Below are 15,972 nucleotides of genomic sequence, written 5' to 3'. Positions count from 1 at the left end.
GAATTTACTGACTAGCAGGAGAGTTCTCTTACTCCTGAACCAGGGGAATGCTATTTGCCTATGCTTAAAATAAGTAAATAAATAAAAATCAAGTTTAAAGAACATGCTTTAAAGTATTAACTAAGATTATTTTTTTTTCCTGCTTATTCCTCTTTTGTCACAGAATATCCACCTGGCCTCAGATGCTCGCTCTGCCCGAGCATACAGAGATGAGCTTGACTCTCTGAGAGAGAGGGCAAACCGTGTGGAGAGACTTGAGATGGAACTTGTTCGGTGCAAAGAGAAACTTCATGATGTGGATTTTTACAAAGCTCGCATGGAGGCAAGTGGAAATTGGGAGAAAGATTTGCTGAGTAATCCTTAATGGCTCATGTCATTTTTCATTGATCTGACTGTAGCAAAGCATCGGAGTAAGTGGAAATTTCATAACATGTCATAGTTATTGACACAGCAACATTGAAACTTCTTTCAGTGTCAAGAAGGACTTGGTGCACAAAAAATAAATACCCATTAGTTTTAATAATCTCTGCTTAGTTCAGCATTATGTGGTTAAACAGGTCAGACCTTTTTGGGATGCTTCTTCTAGAGAATCCAGGCCTTTAGTCTAGCCTTGAGAAGTTACTCTTAGGTAAAATGCATGTGTTCCTGAGTTGTTCCTTTGACCAACATTTTAAATGTCATGTATAAATTAGCTACATTCATGTCTGAGTGTTTTTCCTTAGGGGTTTGTAGCAGATGCAACTGTTGTTAAAATGGGTGGACATTTTTAAGCATGACCTCAGATGGCAAATTCTAGCCAGCCCTTTTTGCAGCTGTTGCTTATAGTAGAAAGGAGAGAAAATTTGGATCTTCCCTAGTGCCCCGAGTAGCGTATGTCAATAAGAAACATACAGCTTTGTTCCAGCAGTAATGCCAGTTACTCAGCTTAGTTACCTGCAGCTGTGGCCCTCCTAGAATTATTAATTAACTTAGGTTGGAAAGGACCTTGAAAATCATCTAGACAAACTCATTGCTCCCAGCATGGCTGACCTTAAATTTGCATCAGACTGCTCTTACTTTCTTTCAGTTCTTTGAGCCATTCTCACCTGAACTCTCAATACCACATACATAACACCAGCCAAAGTCAAGTAAATATCCACACTTGGTGAACATATGGAGGTTCAGTAATTGACCACCTCATTATAATTAGATAAAATCCCAGGTCTGAGGTAGAAGAGTGATGTTAAAACTCACATTTGCCAGGCCTCTGGCTGAGAACACAGACTTTACTTCTGCTCTATAAACTCTACTTTGTAGGTGATTTTTTTTTTTTCCCTCTCTAACCTAAGGGGCCAGCTAGCTGCTGCTTCTTATGAATAGATTCACTACAATGGATGGTTATTAAAGGTAGTAATAGCCTGCAAAAGCCTGTCTTCCCTTTCAGTAATTCCCAGTTTACATTAGAAGCATGTAACCCTCCCTGTCTGTGTGTGTCTGTTTTCCTCCCTCAAGCTGGCAAATCAGTCGTGCGTTAACCTGGCACACTACCTATCAGTGTGGCATCCTGACATTTCCCTTTTGGCAGTGCACTGGAGTCACTTAGCTTCTACTTGCTACTCAGATAATTCAGCTGGAGCTAGGAGAGGAGTTTTTCAGTCTTCATCTGAGATCAAGGGGAGTAGATATTTCTGTTCCTGAGTTCTCAGCCTCCTTGCTTGTCCTAGAGCCAGCAGTTCCCTGCTCTGCTGTCTGCATGCTAGTCTTGCTTAACGTATCATTCAGTAAAGAGACCTTCACTTCATTTTCAACTTTGTTCTAATTTTCCTCATTCCCTCTTCCGCCTGTCAGTTTTTGGTGAAAGTGTTGAATGTCAGAGATGAGTGCTGGCTCTCCAAGGATACCTCCCTGAAATACAGTAGTGAGACCAAGATTATTTCCCATTGATATGGCACTTTTCCAATTCTAGGCCACAGTGGGGCCTCTAGCAAGAGTTGTCGCTGCTGTAGGGACTGAGCTTTTCTAATATGAGGCAGGATTACACAGCTGTCTGCAGGCTGTTCGTGGTCTAGAATAGCCAGAGTGTTTTACATTCTCACCACTCCCTCTTCCATCATTGATCAGGTCTTGGCACAGCCATGGACTGCCAGTCTGGAGCAGTGGCAGCGTCAGGCAAACTCCACTGGTTTCATGCTGATACATTCAGAGGATTCCACAGGGCACTATTCTGTGTTTTTTATGGTCATGGAGTAGCACAAAGCCTGTGCATAGTAGCCAGTATCCAACTTCCCATGGTCCCTCATTTTTTTTGTCTTAACTGTCTCAAATCCTCCGCCCCTCTAAAAGAAGGGTTAATGACCAGAGTCAGTTCAGCATCTGCTCAGATTCCTTCCACTCCCTCAAAGACCCACAATTTGGCTTACAGTTCCAAGTTGTGAGATTTGTACAGGGGTGTAACATGGTAGAGAATTTTGCCACTAGACAGTGCTGATTCATCTCATGGCGTTTACTGGTTGTGATTGGCTTCCTAAGCTCTAAGTCTTAAGACCTGAACAAATCTTAGAGACACAGCAGTGAAAATGTAGGTGCATAAAGTACAGCATAAGCCACTTTTCTATGGTAATGTGATACCTTAAGGCTCATGGGGTCTTGACGGATGTAAAGCAGTACCAAATGGGTAAGTGAGAAGAAAAAGTGGGTTTACCTTTGTGCATCAATGCAGAAAGCTATTAAATAAACACTTAGAATCTTTGCCTTCTTGTAGTTCACATACACATTTGGTAGTTTGAGCAAAAAGCACGGCATGTGTTCTGTGTATGATACCGTGAAAGCTTTAGGAATTGAGAGCAAGCTTACAACTGGTTTCTGAAAGCACATAATACAAATCAGCAGTGACAGTAGGAAGAGATTTAAGGAGCTATTGCAGGAAGGAGTGCAAAAGGAGTAAGTCTATGTGAACGTAACTCCTTTAGGCATGTGTGTTTTCCTTCTCTGTATGTCTTGACAAAGCTGTTCAGAAATGACGTTTTAATTTGATCATCGTTCAAGGAACATGGTCTCCAGAGCATATTCATATCCTTTTTGCTGGGGTGGCTTAATGAGGTTGTAACTGTGAATGTGGAGGAGCAGGCTTAGTGCAGGGCTTCCTCCAAGGAGGTGCATCTCTCCAATGTAAAGCTTCCCTCCACCATTCCTCTCCATTGAAACTTGCTCCAGGAGATCAGATTATTTTCTGAGGCCAGGGAGTCTGCCTTGCCCATTCTTCCTCCTCCTCACTGCAATCATGTTTCCATGCGGGATGACAGGAAGAATTTCTGTGAAGGTGAAAAAAAGCAAAAACATCTCTTATATTCTCATATAGCTGTCCAAAGCAATGTTTTATTGTCACAAGGTGTTAACTGTATCATGGCTCAATAGGGGCAGCTTCTGAATGGTCAGAAGGGAGGGTTTTGAACTCTGTTTAATAACTAGTTGTGGGTGCATGTGCAAATTCCCTAGTGTCAGATTTAAACAATCTGATTGCTACTTTAATTTCTGAAAATGTTTTCCAGTAGCAACACACCCTGATTGTTCAATCTCTTACCCCAGTGATGATTGTAACCATATAGGTATATGCTGCACATTCTTAAAGCTATTTCAAGGCACAGTGATACAGGATCAAAGCACAGTATGTAATTTATTTTAGAAATTACAAAAGCAGCATTACGTTGGATATTAAACCATCACAATTTAAGTGATCTAAAACAAAAGGATTTTTTAAGCCTTTGCCTAATAAATTCAGTGTATTTAAAAAAAAAATAAATCTACAACCAACTCTTTGCTGTCAATTTAGAAATAAATATATTTACAAAGTAATTTTGGTGGGTTTGTTAAGCACCGCTACCCTATGACCATCACCTGCTGATTGTCTAACAAATGCAATTTGTAGCCAGACATGGTTTTTAGGTCAACTATGTTATCCCAGCAACTTCTGGGAGATGTTAGTGCTGACATGTTTTACTTAGGATAATTTTACCTTCCAGGCCTTGAGATATAACTCTACAAGGCTCCCGTGGAGTAATTACTTATATTACATGAATTTTCCAATATTAAGACAACCTCAGATCATGGGTACACCAGTGAGCCATGTTGACCTTGCCATAGCAGGATTTTTCCACCAGGTTATTAATTAAAGATTTCATCAGAACTGCTTTGAACTGACATGTCCACCCCTCCTGGGCACTTGATGGAAAGTGTTTCAGGCTTCCACGAATTGCAGCTCCCAGTGATGTGTGGTTTGTACCACAGCCTTGATATGGTATGTGCTTGGCACATAGCTTGACTCTTCATGAGACACTAAAATAACTAGTTCCTGCTTGGTAGGCAGTTTTGGGGATAGTTCTGAGGCCATGTTTTTGAGGTCAGACACCACCTTACTTCTTAGGGCTGTGGTCCAGATTGAGTGTGATGATCTGGCAAACCAAACTCTTGTCATGTTGCTGTTTCATTACAGGTATTCTGGCAGCTTACATGACACCCAGAACATTTTGTGTTGTCTACTTCCTCTGCTCTGTCATCAGTTTAGTGTCAGCCTTTTTAGTTTGCCCACCTTGAATTGACCCTGTTAGATCAGACTTGGCCCAAAATGCTGGTTCTATAAAATTAGTGTTTCAGTATTACTATTATTTTAGTTACTTGCATACTCAGACATTTTAATTGCAGTAGTTGAACCACTTTGCAAGCACTAACATACTTGTCCTTTTAATACTACTGTAGTAGGGAGATTTTTTCTTCTCATATTTTGCATGTTGGTAGTTGATCCCCTGGGAGATCAAGGGCAATATGGTACTGCATAAGGTAGACTTTCCATATTATGCATCTACAGTCAAGATGCTGCAAACAACTAAGATTACTTGCTATATAAGGCTATTAAATCATGGTGACCTGTATTATCAAAAGGAGAGGAGAGCAGCTGTCATCAGACACTCTTAACTCATGCTTTACAGCTGTCTTCTTTTTTCTTTTTTTTTCTTTTTTCTGTTTTTTAAATAACTGAGCCAACAAGCCTTCTTAAGGCTGATTCTACCCTGAAAAATGGGAAGGTAGTTGCTGATGAAGCAGTGAAAGTGATTTGCTCATGCCTGGTGATCTTTCAGGAATCTACTTGGTTTGGATGTTTGTGGTCTGAGAAAGCAGACATGAACACTGATGAGACTTCACATTTTGAAGACAGTTGTCCAGGAATAAACTTGTCAAGCCATAAGCATTTCATCCTGCCTGTGTGCACATTTTCTGGGTTTTCATATTTCATTGGAACAGCAGGAAGGATGGAGAAAAGAGAGAGGAAAGCAAAGTGAGAAAAAAGGAAATTTCTTTAGAGAGTCAAGTAAATCTACTTCTTGCCCTGTTGTAACTCTTTGGGGCAAAAATCCTTTCTGTATTCATTTAATCTTTTAAATGCTGGTGTGTTCCTGCCATGGAAAATTCTGTCTCTGACTCAAGACTTATCTGAGGATCAGGAAGAGTAAAAGCTAGCAGTGAAGTACTATAGCTTGAAATAGGACATTTAATAAATGTTTTTAAAACATGACCAAGAATACATGGCTAGGTTTTATGCTTTGAACATTTCATGTTTCTGGAGATAAGATACTTGAATACAGAGCTTCATTTGTTGCTTTGCAGGGAACATTCAGAGTGCAGTGTAATTAACTTGTTTCTAATGCTGTTGCTACAGCAGAATAATAAGTTAAACTTTTACTCCGTAAAAACAGATAAAAAAAAGTGTAATGGATAAACAGCATGGCTTGTGCAATTAATGCTCATGTGTTTATTGGGGCTGGGGCAGGGTGTGTGTTAAGTATAAAACAACTTCTTTTGTTTAAGGAATTGAATTCCTATTCATGAGAGAGAGAAATTTTAATAAACAGACATTCAAATGTAAGTGAACTGAAACAGGGATATGGCCATAGTATATATTAATGGATAGTGCTCCCCAGCATGTTTTGAATACACTGTAACATATAACTTGAAAGTAAATAATCTATTTTGAAACAGGAAAGTAGAAACTATAGTGAGTTTGCTAAGGAAATGGTACTGTAACAGTGGAATTGGAATTGAACAGTTGCTCCTCTGACTTGAGTCTCTTTGGTGCATCTCTTGATCTAGCCTCATATAAAGCAAAAAGAACTCAAAACTTCTAAAATTCAGGAAAAAACAATAAGGAATATTAGATTTACTTGTATTAATGACTCACAGATAATTAAACACAATATTTCCCATAAAAGTATCAGGTAAAAACATTTTTATGAAACTGAGAAACATGTCAAATTTCTTTCTTGTGATTTGCAATGTCAGTTTATGAAAGCCACCTCATTTTTGAAAAGTCAGTTTATTTAAATAGATTAACATTGTTACCTTTTCTCTGTAGGAGTTAAGAGAGGACAACATCATATTAATTGAAACAAAGGCCATGCTAGAAGAACAGCTAACAATGGCAAGAGCTCGTGGTGATAAACTTCATGAATTAGAGAAGGAAAATTTGCAGTTGAAGTCCAAACTTCATGATGTAGAGCTGGTATACCCTTTTTTTTTCATTATGCTAATTTTTGAACTTCTGTTTTCATGTTAGGTCACAGATTCATGTCACAGAAACCAGTGGAAACAGGCAAATAAATCAACAGTGCTTTTAGAAGCCTTTAGTTTGATTTTTGGGTACATGAATTCTTGAAATACTATAATGTTAACATTGTAAATATTGCCAATGCTACTTTGCGAGAGACTGAATTTAATTTTATCCAAGAAGGTATATCACAGTTTTAAAATACAGATTGCTTTCATACATATTGGTAATGGAGATGTTAAAATCTGTCAGTTAAGTAGAAATGTCTTAGATACAGGAAATGAAACCAACTGTAGGAAATTATCTTTCTTGTTGGAAACAAAACTCCCAGCCATTACAGTAAGTTTAAGAATCCATTAATTCCATAAAAGACACAAAGTTTCAAAATGTATTATTTGTTAATCAGACATATGGCTTATTGCTTCATATACAAGAAAATGTAAAAAGTGGCATATTATTGTGTACAAACAAAAAGCAACATTGGATTTTATAATCCCACTAGAAATCATAAAGAACTCTTTCATCTCTTCTGTTTTACTTAAAAGTCTTCCTCTTACCCACTGTGTTTTAAATCCTTGTGGGTTTAACTGTGTAGGGGTTTAGCTGCATAGGGTTTCCAACAGGGTCTGTTGGAAACAAAGATGTTGAGGGTGCTGTGTGGAGTTAGATTTAATGATTGATTCAGGGCATTATAAGGGTCATGTCATGCTCCAGCTTTTCAAAAGTGGCCAGTGATTTTGAATGATGCTTTTCTGGGTGACTTGAATTTTTGTGTAATGCTTTCTGAAAATTTGGGACTCTCTGAGGCACCCCTTAAGCTCCCACAAATGAAAATGGCCAAAATAATCACAAGGAGCAATGATGGATTCATTCTCCATGTCTGTTTTCTGGGTATTTTAAAACCCAGGTTATGAGGCAGGTGTTACTTGCCAATCCATATGTCTAGTGTTTCGGTGCATGATGATACATGTTTTTGAAGAGCTTAGCTCTGGAGATAGCTTGAATCCAGCCTGCCTTACTAGCCCTGGCTTATACTGGTCCTGTCATCACCCAGTATGTTCTCATTCCCATCATCCTCCCTCCAAGTGTATCATGGGCCTGAGCTGACTCTGAACAGGGCCAGTCAGGTGTCTTTGCACTGCATTCTGTGACATGTATGGTAGCCCACAGCAAACTTTTAATGCTGTACATGTATTTCAGTATAAAAGCAAGGTGTAGAAGGAGATTCTTCTACCTTCCAATGTGTGTTGTGCATGTAGCAGTTCAGCTGCCAGAACAATCTTACGGATAAGCTGAATGTGTATTTTCATTCATGCGTGTCTTTCACAGGACCGGGACACAGACAAGAAGAGAATTGAGGAGCTGCTGGAGGAGAACATGGTCCTGGAGATTGCACAGAAACAGAGCATGAACGAGTCTGCACACCTAGGCTGGGAACTAGAACAACTGTCTAAAAGCACAGATCTTGCAGATAGTGAGTACCAGCTGGGGTAGCTGTTCTTGTGTTGTGGTGTTGATAGTGGTGTTGTGTTTGTGGTCTCTTTCAGAGTAGATGGGAACAGAAGTTCAGTCCAACTTGGAGAACTTGTTCATTCAGCCACTTCACTTTGAACTTAGTTTTTTGGAACTTCTGAAATCTATTCATTCTAGTTTCTTTCACTTTTTTTGAAAGCATTAAATTTTTTTCCTTTGATTTTGTTCGTCACCAAGAGAGTGACTTTTAAGAAAAATGATTTTTAAAAAGCAACTTTATAAATGAGAAAGCAGAAATGTCATACTGAACACTGGATATTTCTAACTGAATGGCTGGGAGGATTCTGTGATCTTTAGTATTCTTTAGTACAATTAGTACAGACAATTAGCTGGTCTTTAAGTCCCAGGAAGCAGTGTATGCTGAAGTCATTTATTTTTACTAGATACTGAAAAATGTGTACAGTTAAAATAACTGGATGGTTGGGTTTTTTTGAATGGTTGATTAGATTTCTGTAACTATCACAAACATAACTAATGCTTCCTTCACTAGTCAGGTTTTAGCATTGGTTTCTGTCCATAATACCAGCCTAAATAACAATGCTACATGGAACATGGGAAATATAAGCTATTTCTTGCAATTCACCTTGCAGCTTTTATTGATTACCCACCTGATTCTGCTAAGACTTGTGTGTTTGGTTTTATGTACCAGGAACAGTTTAACTTGAAGACAAAGGAATAAATTAGAATAAGCAGGTGTTCAGTTTTCAGTAAAGCTGTCTAGAACAGCGGCTTTGTTTTGTAAAATAACAGAATGTGTGCCTGACATCAATTCTCAAATCTACTTGCTGTCTAGGATCTGAGTTCTCTTTACAAAGATTAATGGCTAATTAATTGATACTTTTAATTCATAATCTTGCAAAGCAGGTTTACCTTAGCCTGAGGAGTGAATGGCACTCTATTCCTCCTTATGTTTAATCAATGATATTGCTTATTATATTAGTCAGTGAGGAAAAAACACTGTCAAAACTTACAAGTTTTGATTAAGCTTATTTAAAGAGAATGTAAAACTGTAATATTCTGGCTTGTTTCAGATAGCAAGTTTTGTCCTCTTCCTGATTTGATTTCACAAGTGATGTAATGGAAGGAAAGATGCTAGTTTTGTTATCTCTTATTTATTAATTTCTGTGAAACATAACTTTCAAAACTTGCTCAACAGAGTGGTTTAAAAAAAATGAAAAAAGCTGAGATTGCTTCACTGCACTGATGCTTAGCATTTCAGAACTGCAACTCCAGAACCTCTGATTAACCAGAGAAAAAGAGCATAAGAGGAACTGAGAACATCAGTAATCTTTTGTATTCAGTAGGAAAAATAAATTAGTGAAGGAAGCCTGATTTTAATAAGAACACTGAACTTTGAAACTTGAAATTATTTTACAGAAGTGCTGTCCTACTTTTACAATAATTCTCTTTAAGAAGTTCCATTTCAATGCACGTTGCTGTTCTGAATGCAGCTTGTTTGTACAAATGGAGTCAGTCTACAAAGCTCTTCTGGAAAGCCTCCTGTTCCTAGATTTCAAGTTGAGTCTGCAAGGGTGTCAGATAGCAGAAAATTTCACATGCTAGTTTGGAATGTTTTATTCAAAATAATTTAAAAAATAAGTATGGGAAAAAGTAATTTAGATGGACTTTGCTTCAGGACAGAACTCAACTGGAGCATTTAGTTAACGTTTACTCTGAGTCTTAATTTGACCAAAACTTCCCAGGTGATGCTCCATAAAAGAGACAAGTGGGATTTTACCATTTTCAGAAACCTGTGAGTTCTAAAGTACTCAGTGTGCTGTATGTAATAGTGCTGATTATTTAGCAGGAGTGAATAATTTTATGAGACTTGAAGACAACGTTAAAGTCAAATTCATGTGGAACATGGTTTTGAGGTGAAGGGTAGCAATTATTCCATGTGAAACAGAGGGTTGCTCTTATTCAGGTGCTGAGCAGAGGAATGAACAGAACAATGAGACTTTGGTGCTAGGAGCTGAGACTGAGAGGTAGTGAGACTTTTGATCTACAATCATTTAGAGTAAAATAACATCTCTGTTGTAAAACTTACATAAATTTAGTTAGTTTTGAGATTTCATCTTCAGACAGTTCTCTATGGTCAGCATTCTGATGGACGTCTTGTGCCGGGATACCTAAAATATCCTCCCTGATTCAGCATATTCTTGATGAAGTAGCTGCAATGATAAGCATTGAAACTCACTTTTTAAAGAATTTTTTCCATGACTAAATATGATTGACTACCTAAGTTCTCATTAGCTTTTGGAAGTGTACCATCTTGCTGTTTTAAAAAACACTTTGCAGTGGTTTTACCTTCTGCCTCAATTTATTTCTCTGATGGAAGTATGAGAGCATATCAAAGTATATTTTGCTACTAACATTAAGCACACTGCTAACATGGCTAAAGCCTCTTTAAGAAGAGTTAAGAAAGTAACTTTTAAGATGTTTATCTGTTCGGATACTTCCCTATTTATTAAAGGTCTTAATTGTTATCTTTGAAAATGGGTTCTGTTTTTAACAGTGTTTACTTAGCAGTCAAGCTGAAATGATAAGGATCTGACTGCAATTATCTTCATACAAGTGAATCTTAAGGACCTAGGAAAGGATATGTTTGTGAACTGGTTACTGCCATCTTCTGATTCTCATGTTTCAACAGCCAGAAAGTCCTTTGTGTTTGAATTGAATGAATGTGCTTCGAGTCGCATACTGAAGCTAGAGAAGGATAATCAGAGCCTGCAGAACACAATCCAAGAGCTGAGAGATGCCTCCTTGACTTCCAGAGAGAGCAGCCTAAAGTTTGTGGAACTGGAAAAAGAAAATCAGCAGCTTAGCAAAAAGGTAAATTTGCTCACATGAACAGACCTCTCAGGTTTTTAAACACAGTGCACCCAGGGCTGTATGGCATTCCTGAACTATGAGGGATTGTAGGGTATTCACCTATGTTCCCCAGAAGACTGGGCATGTTTTAGGGCTCATCTATTTAATTGCACTGTAACACTGGTGTATTCTATTGCCTTCTACTTCTGCCTATGTATGTGCATCATTGTAAGCAAAAGTGACTGTTCTTGTTTTGAAAAAGATGTTTTTCAGTGCTCATTTGCCCCTGTCAGATTATACTATTGATTGTGTCCCTTGTTGTCATGTTATAGCAGTCACTGCTAGGCAAGGAAGCCATGGCTATGTAGAACTATTTTGTTTGCTTGAAAGTTTTAATATTGTTTCCATGAAAGTTAAATAAATCACACAAGTGAATTCAGGTTAATGTATTTTTAAATACATCTTCTTTTGCTGTCCGTAGTCTTGGACCACCTCTTTCTTTTTGTCTTGTCCTTTTGCCTATTAGAAGTTCTCTTGTATCTCCCTCTTGCAAAGATCTGAGTTCTTTTAATCTTTGTAACAAACATGAAAGTCATCACTTCTTCAATTTATTTTTATATATATGTGTATTACACTCTATTATTAACTGTGATTACATTTAGCTTAAATGCCAGCTCAGTGCTTGTCTTTGTGAAACAGTGCTGAGTTCACCTCCAACCACCAGCTTTATTTTTGTCTGACTAGTAACTTGCATCCTAAACTCTGATTGAGCCAAGTGCCAGTGGGGAAAGAGGATTCTTGCTAGTCTGAGTATAAAAAATTTCCACGTCAGTGTTTTCCACATTCCTACCATTGCTAAATTATTCAGAATATAAGGCTCATTTCTCCTCCTTCTATTACTGCTGTAACCTCTGAGTGTGAGACTGAAATGAAGATTTCAGACCTCTCTGGCCTGCCTATGGGCTAACTTTATGCTTCAACCAACAAGGGGAGAAAGAGTCTGGATATGAAATGCTGGTCATGGATTGTAACTAGCAGAGTGCCAGTTCCTCTGCAGAGAACAGATATCCATCACTGCATCATTCCATCCTCTGGAGAGGTTCTTTTGCCAAGTTGAGATACCAGTTCTGCTTCTTGGCTTTCTTCTGTGAACAAGGAAAACTGCAGAAATTCAGTTTACTGTAGACCTCCTTCCACACTCGCATTTGTGACCTGTTGTGTATGAGTAATTCACTCCAGCTTTAACTTACATGCATAAAATTTGAGATCAAGGCATATAAAGCACTCAGCAGATACCTGTGGTGTACAGCAATTTAAGTCACTTGAACAACTATGGTCAACCTTTGGCTTTCCCCTAGGCACATTCCTGTGGGCACCTCTTGTTCTGGCACTGTATTGGTGCCAACAGTTGTGATTGCAGAATTAGTCTGATGTTTTTGATGATGATGAATGCGTTGATGTGGTGGGGTCATTTACAGGTCTGGTAGTTAAATAAGGCAAAAATCAGTAATGGGGAATGCCTGGGTGGTGAAAGGGGGCACTGTATCAGACCAACAAGTAAAAAAATGGCAAGTAAAAATACTACTATTGAGAGCAGTTGAAATGCATGAACTCTTCACCAGAGAAACATAGAATAGGATAGGAGCTGTTGACTGAATACCACAGGCAAGTCAAGTTGCTGGATTTCACCTCCCATTCAGGGAGATTTGGGGGAAAAAAGCTAGTAGACAGTATTCTGTAGTCTGTGCAAGACATACGGTTGTCTCTCAATGTACAGAAACCTGATACTTGATACATAAAATAATCTTGAGATATTTGAATTTGGTTTTGGTTTTTAATCTTCTCTTTCTCTAACATGTATTTATATCTCTCTCACACAGGTATCCCCTTACTTAGAGAGTATGCAGGGGGTGTGCTAGGAGAAAGGGGAATAATCAGGGAAATACCTGATTCGTTGCAGAATGGTCACTACAGTAGGCAGAGGAAAGGGCAGCAGTTCTTAAGGACTGTTAAAGACAAGCACGTATAAAGTCATAGATAAGAGATAAGTAAGTTCTTTTTCTCAAATGTTGTATGCATCTGTGTTTGGTGATTTTTTTTGGTAACTTTTCTGAGATACCCATAGTAAAATCTTGCCTCCCTAAAGTGGTTTAAGTGGAGTCAGATTTCGCCACTCTCTGAGACTTTCAAAAAGTGTTGAGTATGCTTGGCTATCTAGTGCTTGGAAGGATCATGTAGCCAGAACAAGATTATTCAGGTAGTACAAGAGGAGATGATATGAAGGAAAAGTAATGTATACATTTTTTTCCTTTCTTGCAAAGTTTTCAGATGAACTTATAATAGAAAACCCTCCTTTCAGGCATAGTCAAGTAGTAGCAGTCCAAGCACCTATCTGTTTTCTCTGCATTCCTGACTTCTTGGACTGAAACAAGCTGTAAACAGTAGCTTCTTACTTGCTTCCAGTTTTCTGGGAGGTGCTAATGAAGACCAGCTATTGCTGAGTTACTGAGTTTGTTCCAGCTTTCTCTGAACAGCTCCTCTGAGGCCAGTGAACCTTAACATGGTTACATTTCTAACTGTTAAGCCCTTCTTATCTCCAATCTGGGCAGCCCCTGCTTGTTTAAACACTTCCTGTAATGAGGCACGTGTTGACATAGGCAGAGCCCAGCCTCCAGCTATTTCCAACTTGTAAGAATTATTGTTAATACCTTTTTCACTGACATTTTCACTGTTGCCAAAGTTCATAATAGCAAAACAAAAAATGAGCTGATACTTGTGCGGAGCTGTAGGTGCTCACAGTACTTTACAAGCATAAAAAGGATTATTTTCTGACTTGGGGAGTGTAGCTCTCTGAACCTCTTGCTTCAGAATACTGAAGAGCTACTGCTTTTCAGTGCATTATGAGTACGACTTTCAAAAGGGGAGGGATCATTCATAGTAGGACTGGGACCTTATTCACAAATCATTCAAATCCAGTATTGTCACCCGCTGGGGAACACAGAGGGCCAGCAGAGCACAGGGAGAGGGAAGGTAAACTTGGAAGCGCCAGTGTTTTACCTCTGTTCCGGGTTTGTTTTGGGTTTGTTTGTTTTTTTTTTTTTAATTCTGTTGCTCACTGAATTGTCTTAATAACTTTCTCTGCATTTACTGGTAGATTAAAGCATTCAGTGGTGGAGATGCTGGGATGAGTCAAGTCCCTCAAAGGTGAGCACTCGAAGCTTAATCACTGATGACAGGAGTGCAACAGGGTATCAGGCAGGCAGGTGAAGCGTTTCGTACTGCTGTACCTCATATGCTCTGATCTCAATAGGCATGAAGGAGATTCTTGGCACTGTGAGAAAAACAAAACAGTCCATTTCTTCCTCTAAGAATGGCAAGCTGCAGAAGGGAGGGATTACATCTTTCAGCCATAGTCCCCATCTCATTCTTCTCTGATCTTCAAAATAACTTTTAAGTGCAAACAGTCATTGTGTCAAGCTGTGTCTGGTGTGCTGGTGTGTTTTCTCCACACAGATTGAGAAGTTGCAAAATCAAATTGAGAAAGAGAAACAAAGTAATCAGGATCTGGAGACCTTGAGTGAAGAGCTGATAAAAGATAAAGAACAACTACAAGTCATCATGGAGACTCTAAAAGCTGACAAAGACAGACAGGTGAAAAATTCACAAATGTAATATAAAATCATATATTAGAAGTGGTAATTCACTGATGCCATTTAGAGCATCTGGTTCTCTCAGGGAGATAAGTGGGTTTGAGAGCTATTAAGTGCAGGTTGAACTTGTTCAAATGTAGGTAAAAGTATTCTTCAAGCAAAAAAGCCCACCATGTTTTACTAGCTACTGCTCCTGTTACCACAGGGGGATCTGCAGGCTGCTGTAAGACAGACCTTCCCTCTTTGAGGAAAAAAGCCCTGGATCTTACTAAATGGAGTACCAACGAGTTTTAGGATGTGCAAATAAAACCCCTTTTTATTGCAGAAGACTGCTCCCCTGCCAGCCATATGTCCTGATTGGTTTGGGTTTTTTTTAACCACCCAATCTGTTTTGCTCTAATTTAAAGAGATGCTGAGAAAGCATGTTATGTCTTCTGGATTGATGTTTTAAATGCCCTCAGCTTTTACTACTACTATGCTGCAGTTCATGTGCAGTGCCTTGAAACTATCCTGTTACAGGTTCATGCAAGATATCATCTGTATTAATTTGACTAGTGAAGAAAATACAGACAGATCACTGGAGACTGGTCTGTGTATTTTCAACCTGTATTAAAAAAATTAATTTTTTTAATTTTTAATTTTTAAAGTTTTGTAGGGTGAAGATTAAATAAAATGTATTATTTGTGTAGTGCTTTTCATTTTGAAAGATTCTTAACCAGACCTCTACTTGGGAAACTGCACTTTATCACCAAAATTATAAGTTTCAGTTAGGACACATACAGACATTTTGTGGTAAGAATTAATGAATGTTTCATAGGTAAGGCAGGAAGTAAAAACAGAAATAGCCTCAATCTTCAGAAAAGGGTAGATTCTGATTTTTTTCAGGTCTAAGTTCTTTTGAATTTCTGTGGATGTTGTTAGATAAGAATCAAATGCAAATTGCAGTCTAAATCTCAACTGTTTCAGCTGAAATTTGACCAGTGTGGTAAATGTATTGTTGTTACAGAAAGTGTCCTTAATGAGATCTATAATTGCTATAAATTTAAATTTTCAGGTTTCTCATGTCTTATCAGAAATAATTGGTGTCTTCAGATCCTGAAGACAAATGTAAGCCTAAACAGAAAGGTACCCTTTGTTAGGAATGATTCCAAACAAGGCATTTTCTCAAAGGTGTTCTGTGAAGGTCCCCTGTCTACTTTCTCCCTCTACCTTGACCTTGTTAGCTGGTAGCAGGAATATAGCACTGTTTTTAATTTGTTAGAATCACAGGTTACCAGAGGTAACAATTTTTTTCATTATTTTGGGTTGTTGGTTTTAGTCAGGGAAAACTGTTGAGAAATTTTTTTTAGATTAAATGAACGTGGTTTTGTTAGTCCTCAAGCAGACAGATGATTAATTTATACT

General features: G+C 38.3%; 1 protein-coding gene across 3 annotated transcripts in view; it reads left to right on the top strand.

Annotated features, from left to right (window-relative positions):
- Positions 1 to 15,972, top strand: part of CCDC88C (coiled-coil domain containing 88C) — a 108,055-nt gene that overhangs the window by 63,193 nt on the left and 28,890 nt on the right. For all 3 annotated transcript variants that reach the window (XM_074908550.1, XM_074908548.1, XM_074908551.1), the window contains 5 exons: positions 164 to 322; positions 6,383 to 6,529; positions 7,904 to 8,048; positions 10,758 to 10,939; positions 14,432 to 14,569. In XM_074908550.1, the coding sequence (XP_074764651.1) occupies positions 164 to 322; positions 6,383 to 6,529; positions 7,904 to 8,048; positions 10,758 to 10,939; positions 14,432 to 14,569 (771 nt within the window). The remainder of the gene's footprint in view (positions 1 to 163; positions 323 to 6,382; positions 6,530 to 7,903; positions 8,049 to 10,757; positions 10,940 to 14,431; positions 14,570 to 15,972) is intronic.

The sequence above is a fragment of the Athene noctua genome, chromosome 6, assembly GCF_965140245.1.
Source record: "Athene noctua chromosome 6, bAthNoc1.hap1.1, whole genome shotgun sequence".
Taxonomy (NCBI): domain Eukaryota; kingdom Metazoa; phylum Chordata; class Aves; order Strigiformes; family Strigidae; genus Athene; species Athene noctua.
The sequence above is the reverse complement of the archived record's forward strand: the minus strand, read 5'-3'. Positions and strand labels throughout refer to the sequence as shown.